Source organism: Juglans microcarpa x Juglans regia, chromosome 7D (assembly GCF_004785595.1).
Source record: "Juglans microcarpa x Juglans regia isolate MS1-56 chromosome 7D, Jm3101_v1.0, whole genome shotgun sequence".
In the NCBI taxonomy this organism is placed as follows: domain Eukaryota; kingdom Viridiplantae; phylum Streptophyta; class Magnoliopsida; order Fagales; family Juglandaceae; genus Juglans; species Juglans microcarpa x Juglans regia.
Window position 1 is genome coordinate 9,841,357 of NC_054606.1, and position 9,732 is coordinate 9,851,088.

The following is a 9,732-nucleotide window of genomic DNA, read 5'->3' on the forward strand; positions in this document are numbered from 1 at the left end:
AACGGGCTTAAAGCATTGAAAAGAGGACCTGACTTCCATTTATGGGCCATACCTTCTTGTGGGCTTTTCGAGTTCCTTCCGTCTCTTGTGGGTGAATGACTAACCTGACTCTGCTTTAAGTTATTGGCCACCAACGAGATGCCAGTCAAATTTGTTCGCATAAATATTTCAGCTTTTGTCTTCAACCAGCTGGAAACCCATTCTTCGGTGTATGTAGATGTAGAGAGGAGAAAGTTCGTCGAGTCCGTCCCCATGATGTTACGACAAATGACCTGTTAAGAGATTGATTGAGAACCCTGTGTCTCTTGAGTGATTGATGGATCGAAGTTTGGTAGAGGAGAGTTAACACCTGGAGTGAATGGGAGAGTTTCGGGTGTTGGAAAGCCATTTATTGCAGTTTGAGGGCCAATGTGGACTACAGTCGACGAGGCCATCCTCACCATCCAATCCAGTGGGAGTTCACTAGCTGGAACGCTGCTGTGAGCATCACCAGCTGGAATGCCGCTATGAGCGTCGCAAAGGACACCACCGTGAGCATCGCAAGAGACGCCTCCACGAATGTCGCAAAGGGTGCCACTAAGAGGACCATTAAAGACGCCGCAGAAGACGCCTCTGCAAAGGGCTAGAAACTTCTGTGGAGAATTGGCCCGAAATCCCTCTGCGTCCTTTGAGGACCTCACAAGAGACGTCAGATTTGGCCCAAAACCCTTCTGCCTTGTCGAAATCTGAGGGGTGAGTTGAATTTTCGATTGGTTTTCCACTAGATTGCCTTTGGAAATTTCACTTTGTTTGCCGCTTGCATCTGTATGAGATTTGGAATGATACTCGTTTGGGTTTTTGCTGGAAATAAACTCATAGGGAGAACTAACTCTAATCGGATTATTGGCCATGAGGAAAGTCTGGTTATCAGCCTGATGAAAATCCCAGTTTTTTCCCATTTTTCCTCTAATGAATGGATTTCCTTTTACAAAGAGGCCTTCTTCTATTATGATAGCTTTTCCTTTCCCCTTGAAATCGTCTATTGTTTGTTCGTGTGAAGGAGGCATTGGTAGAATAAAGGCCGACAAACCAAAGTCCTTACTTTCTAGCATTTCAAAATTTGGAAGGTCTCTTCTTTCTTGAGACCTTTCTTCATCTGGAGAAAAATCCATGGAGATTCTAGGGACACTATCTTGACCTCGATGAGTAGGATTGACTGACATGAAAATTGGAGATTCTGCACGTAGCCAAGGCCCAAATGGCAATTGTTCCGTGTTAGACTTTAGAGAATTGCAGAAAATTTGAGAATGCCCAATCCTTCCACAGGCATAACAAAAATCAGAAAGACGTTCATATTTAAACGAGACCCATGTGTTAAAATTGTTTTCTCTTGGTTCCCATAGTCCTTGCTTCAGGGGTTTAGTGATATCTAAATCCACCTTTATTCCGATAAATTTCTTATAGGCTAAACCAAAGAGAGGAACGATGTCCACACCAAGGAAAGTTCCAAGCGTATTCCCTATTTTGTAAGCATTTTTTTTTCTATCATGTGTTTTCTGGTAAGCCCGTGAATTTGAATATGGAATGGTGATGTGTTGAGACGAATCTCTTTCCATTTAGTTTCTGCAAGACAATTTTTTAGGATGGGAAGGTACCCTTTGAAGTTCCAAAGGATTTGACTCAGAATTCGCTTTTTGTCACTAGCATTTTGAAAAGTAAAGAGGAAGATGTTTACATCAAGATCTTCAATGTGAAACTTGCTAAGGAAGCTCCAAGCGGCTCTGAAGAAAGCATGTAAAGAGATTCTGTTTAGCGATCGAGTCGCAATTATTCTACCGATGAGAGCTAATTCAGGATCATCATTAGTAGGTTTATTTTCAAGAGATAGATTTAAATTTTCTTAAAAAAGAGCTTCTATTTAGTAAATCAATTGCTCCATAAGCATTTGCATGGTTTAAATGAGGGTCTAATTGGCAAAAGTTTTACATCTCATTCAGCAGTCTTTTGGAGAAAGAGTACTTACGTGGCAGCAACATGGATGGAATTAGTGAACACTTGGTGGGATAGAGTTTTGATATAATTAGTGTACGAAAACATCTATCACTTCAAAGGAAGCATTGTACCCTGCAGCCTTTATCTCCTGCAACTTATGGTAGCGTATTTGAGGTACGAATGTAGCCTAGCCATCCATTATTCTCTCGTTTTAGTTTTTTATTTCTTTCATTTCATTTTTTTCCAATCATTATTGTAATGTATACTGTTTACTCATAAAGTTTGGGTCTTTATCATGTTAAAGGATGTGCCATTTTTCCTAATCTTCTTCGACTTCCACCTTTATATTACTTTATAATATTTATTTTTTTCTTTACATGTTTTTGCTTCCATTGATAATTAAAACTCTGATCGAAGGTATCCCCAAGTTGTGCTTTTTTTGTTATGGGGTGTTTCTACTTGAGTGTTCTCATTAGTGCCAAAGCACTAGTTGTTCTTGAGTTCTTATTAATAGTTTTTCTTATAAACATGTTAATACAATTTTAATTGTTTTTTTTAAATTGTTATTGGTGTCAAATTTGAATCTCCAAAATTTGTATATATTTTTTTAGGCTTATATAAGACAATTCTTTATGATTATTTTTGGCTCATTCTCTTTTTTTTTTTTTCTTTTTTTCTTTTTTTCTTTTTTTTTTTTTTTTGCGTTTACAATTTTATTTTTTTTATGAATTCTTTTAGCACTTGCTGCAAATAAATCTCGCGGCAAATATTGTTTTGTTTCGAAAGAAGTTTTTTCAATCAAATGTTCTAATGGGTAATACCCTCTCGCAATAATTGGTTCTATTCCCACGAGGAATAACGACAATAAACGTGCTTTTGTGGAGGGTTTCATCAGTTAATAAGATCATTTATTTAAGAGTAATGCGATATTTCGACAGGAATTTAGGGAAGGAGTCGTCTCTTCGTCCACAACCTAAAGGATATTATATAGTACTACGTACTAGCTAGTGTGATTCCCCCATAGATGTACCTTCTGTGTTCCACAATCCAAATATCCGACTTTCAAGCGAGAAAGTTGATCTTAAACATCATCGAATAAATTTAAGACCATAAATAAATCAAACCCACTAAAAACGAAAAACTAGCTAGAATAAAAAAGGAAGATCTAGCAAAATAAAAAATAAGAGCATGCATGGAATCAGGTGTCTCCATGATCAACCGCATCAACCTTGGCAGTGCAAAATAACAACCGCCGGAAAAACGAGGACAAGGTGCCGCTTGAACGACCCTCCATGGCCGGCGTCCTGATCAAGCCAAACCGCCTCTTCCGAACAGCAGTACTGGTACTGTTTTCCTTGCCCTGATCTCTTCTAGTACTATCGGCTGTGGCCACTCTTCTAGTATTGCCGTTTTCCTTGCCCTGACCTCTTCTAATTCTATCGGCCATGGCAACTCTCTGCAGTATTCTGCCCAAGCACTTCTTGGTCTTTTCGGGCATACTACTCTTTTGTCTTGAAAACGTGTAGCTCCTCAAATACATTTGCCTGCATGAAATGCCGTCCACCACTCTAGAATGAGCATGCGGCCCCGGCCCCCGGTTCTCTTTTGAGCTGATGGACTTCACGAACTCGGCGTCGGATTCCGGCCACTTGTAGAGGTTGGCATAGGTTAGTCGCATCGGGACGCGGGCATCTTCGACGCAGTCTGATTTGCAAACGGAGGCCATTGGCTTACGGGGAGGATTAGCACTACGTACCGACGGTTTGGTTTGGTTTGATTTGGCTTCGATCTGTTTGTAAGTTTGTATAGAAATAGAACTGAGGGAGAGAGACGTAGAGAGAGTTGGGACTCGGGACTTTGTTGCGTGGGAAAACACTGTGGTTGTATGCGTTTGGAAGTGTTAAGAAAATATATACACATGATTAATGGTTTAAAGTTCCCGCTGGAATATTGTTCAATTTACAAACCTAATGAGCATTCTTTTAGATGAGAAGTTTGGATGCGTCTTTTTGTTTTTTTTTTTTTAGGCCCAGTCTGTTTTCATAATTATTTTTAAATATTTTTATATAGTTATTATAATTTTTTAAAATTTTCATACAAAATAAAATAAATAATTTAATTTTTTAAATTTTAAAATAAAAATAATATTAAAAATATATATTATAATAATATTTTATTCAATTTTTAATTTTAATTTTAATTTATATATTTTATCTCATTTTAAAAATAAAGGAGATTTTAATCCACGGTTGACTTCCGCCATCATAATCATTAAAAAATTTGCACATATTTACAAATCCTATGAATGCAGACTGCAGAGTATCATTGCTCTCAATGATATTACACGAATTTTCCATATATAATACTACGAAGATAATTTTTTTTTATTGTCTCCACATAAATTATCAATATATATATATATATATATATATATATATATTATAGTTAAGAAGGAAAGTAAAAATAAATTATGAGGATAATCTTGTAGCAAATTTTCACAAATTATGAGGATCATCTCATCCTTATAATTTTTACAAATTTTTACATAAAATATAATAAATAATTTAAATTTTTTAAATTTTAAAATAATAATATTAAAAATATATTTTAATAATATTTTATTTAATTTTTAATTTTTATCTAAAACTACCTCATTTCATAAATCTATCCAAATCTCCTGAATCAGTACCATGTTATACTGATCTTCCCTAACAAGAAAGGACGTTTTTACAGCAAAAATACATGTTGATCAGCTCACTTCTGCGTCAAAATTGCTATCACGTCTATTAAATGGAAGGGTAGTCTCCAAGGACCAATAATCAACCGTGGAATTCAAACAAATGTACTTTTATATTTTTTTCCTTTTTTTAATCAATTTTTATATATCTTTAAATAATTTTAAAAAAAAAAACCAATTTATTAACATTTATTTTCTTAACTATTAAATAATAAAAAATAAAAAATCAATCGATTACTTTCATAAATTCAACTAGTATTTTTCTAATTGGAAACTTGTGAAATGATTGCTTACCCTAAACCTAGTAAAGAAGTTGAATCGCTATAACGCACGTACGATTTGTCTTTCACGACAAAGAAGAAAACTCGAGGTAGTTTTTGTTCCTTGCGTTTATGATTTATATATATTTATCCAAACACCATACGTATCGCTAGTGCCACAGAGGGCGAGACTTCGGCCTCATTTGTTTTTATAAATAAGATGAATTAAGAAATATATTTTTTTAATATTATTTTTATTTTAAAATTTAAAAAATTTAAATTATTTATTTTATTTTGTATAAGAATTTAAAAAAATTATAATGATTAAATGTGATGAAATGAATTTAGAGGAAGAGAAATGTTTTGGGATTCGAATTTGAGTCTAGAATGAGTGTCCCTAATGGTTTTTTTTTTTTTTTACCTTAGTAATTAAGAAAGTATTTTTTAATAATATTATAAATTTTTTATTTTTTTAAAAAATATTTATTATGATTAAAAAAATACATAAAAAATAAAAAAGTAAAATGCACTATTCGGTAGCCTCATTCGGCTACTTTTTTGGTGGCTCTAGCAGAACTCTTAGATGAATTGTGAAAACATACTAGGCATTAGGCTCCGTTTAAATAATAAGATGAGATGAGATGAAAATTTTATATAAAAATTAAAAATTAAATAAAATATTGTTAGAATTTTTTTTTAATATTATTATTTTTAAAAAATTAAATTATTTATTATATTTTGTATAAAAATTTGATAAAATTATAATAATAAAATGATATGGAATGGTTTTTGTAAAAAAAAAAAATAGCAAATTGGTAAACTCTCTTTTATCTCTTTTTTGTTTTTCTTCTTGTCTATAGTGATAGCCTGATATATTGAGCCCAACTATGAACTATAGTATTTTATCCTACCACACTTTGGATTCAGTATTCAACATTTTTCTTCCTCTACCTTCCTGGGATCATCAGCTTTCTAAGTCGGACATTTTGGCTTTAGCATAGTGTACTTTTCCTACCTCAATTTATACAGAGCAACCCACAAATTTGATGTTCCTATAATTTCAAAATTAGTAGCCCTTATCATTGCTCTCTGCTGCAAGCTCGTTGGGCTTAGAAGGCTTAAGTTTGGAATCTATTTCCATCATCTGTCGGTCGCTACAGACTACAGATGATGATAGGCCTCTGAAAGAGGTAAGAGGACTGATGATTACATGATCCATTAGCAACCCAAGGGCACATTCCTTTCAAATATAGTGGTTGCTGTTGGCACGATGGCCGAAAGATAAGATATTCTTTTGGTGCTTTATTTTTATGTCCTAACATATATTATTCACATGGTGCAGACCAAACCCATCAAAAGATGATGTTCAGATGGGCTCTGGCTTTTTGCATTTTCCAAGAACTTTTTTACGCTGATATACTGGTCTATATCTATAAACTCTTATAGCATTTACAATAGGAGAAAAGTATGCCTCCTCATTTGTCTATTCATTTTGATTGTTGGTATATTTAATTTTATTTTTTAATTTTTTTAATAATTAAAAAAATATTATTAGTATATTTATATTTTTTTTAAAAAAAATATTTAAATATATAAAAATTATTTGAAATAAAAAAAAATACAAATTACACTAGGCAGCAAATAGAGCGATCATGCCCAAACAGCAAAATAACACCGCTCTTAGAGCATTAGCATTGGCTTCATCAAAAGACTAACCAAATGTAAAATTTGATAAATTTTATCAAAATAGGACTGCATTGAATTAGTCAAAAAGATAAATATGAAACTTTGAGCTATAGTAAATAGATAGGTTTTTTTAAATTTGAAAGGCTACTATTCACTCATCAAATATATTTTTTATTCATTTTTAATCTCCAAATGTCCTTTTTATTCATGTTTAATCTCCAACTGTCTTATAATAATAATGTAAGAATCAAATTAAATTATTAATTAACATATGATTAGTGTAATTGTAAAATATAAAAAATATATATATTTTTATTGAAAAAATAATATTATATTATTATTTTGATGAATTTAATGGTTAATTCAATGTGAAGTTATGGCTATGGAAGTTTTAGATTTATAGAAATCATGTACTTTTCATCAAATTTTAGAAATAATTTTGATGAAGCCAATGTCAATGCTCTAAAATAGTTCTTTTATCCTATCTTTTAAAATATATCATCAAAATCCACTTTTTGATTTTACATATTGATTTTTACATTAATTTATACATCAGTTTATCTATTTTTTTTCTGTATCATTTAAATATTCTTTTTTTAATATTTTTTATTCATTTCAAATATTTCTTCTAATTACCAATGAATTTGCAATTAAAAAAAATATTTAAAAATATTTTAGACTTGTAAACAGTATTTTTTACATCTAGAGGATTACTGTAACAAAATTAAAATAAAGATCAAAATACAAAATCCATTTGAATGATCTTTTGATCAACTTTCTTTATATTTTACATGAGCGATTGTGAGTGCTCTAACATATACCATCTATTCTTCTTCAAAAAAAAAAAAAAACATATACTATATATTCTAAAATCTTTGATTTTACAGTAATTTTTTTTCTTTTGTAGCTTGGCATTGGAGCTACTTTCCATCATTTCCTTGACTTCTACATCAATAGCACGTTATTGCAAGGGTTTTTGGATTTAGGTCTAGTTAAAATTGGATCCATTTAATGAGTGGATGATGAAGAATACATGTCTCATAACAGGATAAAGACACAAGCCATTCATCTAACAGATCTAATTTTCCAACTACAATTTACCAAGTCAGTGTGCGCGCGTCCCAGTGTTTGAGGAAGATGTGGCATGGTAAAAGCCTATTTGCAAAGGATTCCTGAAATGTTTTGGAAACATTGTACAACTGTGTATTATAGCCTTGCTACCAGGTTGATGACCTATTGCGTATTCATCTAATCTTCAGTTCTTATTAGAACCTCGAACGATAATATGGAAATTATCCTCTGTAAATCTCCTTGACAACAAAACATAATTCAGAGAGAAATAATTGGAACTAAATGAAATACATTAACCCAATTATCTTGTAGGATATATCATCCTACTTTGCACACAATATAGGTTTGACAACACAACCATGAGACACTAACATGAATCAATTTATGAACTTTGTTTTGCGCTAAATGTCAATTTCCTGGTTCAGATTTGCGTTTTGTAGCATACTAAATAATTCTTGTTCTGGGTTCCCAACTTGTGCAGCTAGCTTTCTTTTGTTATAAAGATTAATTTTCCCTGTTTTGATCATTTATTTATTTATCTAAATCTACATGAAGTTGAATTTAAGCTATCTTCTTCCAGATGCAGCAAGTAGCGCTTGTTATGCACAATTTTACCTAAACCAATGCTGATTCTCCTTTCAGATGATCCGTTAATCATGATAGAGATTCAAACTTTGCTAAAACTAGTCTTTTCTTTGCATTAAATATTCGGGAAATTCCATTCGGAGGTCGATTTACAAAGACCACAACCAGAACACAAACCCTAGAAACCACAATTTTTCGCACCTAATTGCGAAAAAATAAAAGAAAAAAAAACACGACCATCCATTTGTTTGGTTGCTTTTTCTTGACAGCAAGACTTTCTACGGCCATAAACCTAACCTCCGAACCCGTACAGAGTTCTCCCCTGTCTCTTGAGCGCGTAGACCACGTCCATGGCTGTCACGGTCTTCCTTCGGGCGTGCTCCGTGTAGGTCACAGCGTCGCGAATCACGTTCTCCAGGAAGATCTTCAGGACACCACGGGTCTCCTCGTAGATCAGGCCGCTGATCCGCTTCACACCGCCCCTGCGAGCCAACCGACGAATCGCCGGCTTCGTGATTCCCTGGATGTTGTCCCGGAGAACCTTACGGTGCCGTTTCGCTCCCCCCTTGCCCAAACCCTTGCCTCCCTTTCCACGACCCGACATTTTCAAATTGCAATATAAATCTAAAACCCAGAAAGAATAGTCAGAGAACGAGAGAGAAAATTACAAAAGACCAAGGCTTACAGTGGAAATTGCAAGCCACAGTACCTGAATATGAGAATTTCTGTTCAAGTTTGAGGTTAGATGGATTTTAGAGATCCTGTGGTTTATATAGTAACAGACGGAGACGGGATTGATGGGTGGGGGTTGGGGCTATCCGTGTGATCATGTCTGTGGCAATCTCGGCTGTTGATAAATATTTAATGAACGGTTGACATAGGTATTTGGCTAATGGTGCGGATCGATGACGTGGCATGGGTGGAGAAATGGTTTTAAAATTTTTTGAGAGACTTCCACGTGATATACACTTTCCATTTCATATAAATTTCTAATTTTGGTTAAAAAAATAGTATTCCTAAAATTAAAATTTTACCACTCTTTAAAAACCTTCTATATTTTATTTTCTATCGTTATTCTATTCTATTAAAATAATATTTTTTTATTTTTTTTTATTATTTTTTTCTCATTTTTATTTACAATTTTAATTACTCACTCTTTTATCTTTTTCTTTATGTTTTTAACTATCATCTTGTACTTAAATTTTAAAAATAAAGCTGATTTTTTTTTCTTGGTACAAAATTTTTGGAAATTATTATGGTTTTATAAATAATAAATACTTGTCTTTTCCAAATATATTTTATTTATAACAGATAAATAAAAAATAAGATTATGATTTTCGTTGAAATCTAACAATGATCAAAATGATTTAACCTTTAGACACACCCAAATGAAACAAATAGATAAATATATTTTTCTCACAC

General features: G+C 32.8%; 2 protein-coding genes across 2 annotated transcripts; both read right to left on the minus strand.

Annotated features, from left to right (window-relative positions):
* Positions 1-3,027: 3,027 nt before the first annotated feature.
* Positions 3,028-3,816, minus strand: LOC121240089. The gene has a single exon (XM_041137556.1). It carries the CDS (start codon positions 3,695-3,697, stop codon positions 3,170-3,172), a length of 528 nt encoding a protein of 175 aa, XP_040993490.1. The 5' UTR covers positions 3,698-3,816; the 3' UTR covers positions 3,028-3,169.
* A 4,582-nt stretch (positions 3,817-8,398) lies between these two features.
* On the minus strand, positions 8,399-9,151 carry LOC121239990 (histone H4). The gene is made up of 2 exons (XM_041137414.1): positions 9,020-9,151; positions 8,399-8,934 (listed from the first exon to the last, which is right to left on the minus strand). Exon 2 carries the CDS (start codon positions 8,912-8,914, stop codon positions 8,603-8,605), a length of 312 nt encoding a protein of 103 aa, XP_040993348.1. The 5' UTR covers positions 8,915-8,934; positions 9,020-9,151; the 3' UTR covers positions 8,399-8,602.
* Positions 9,152-9,732: the final 581 nt, after the last annotated feature.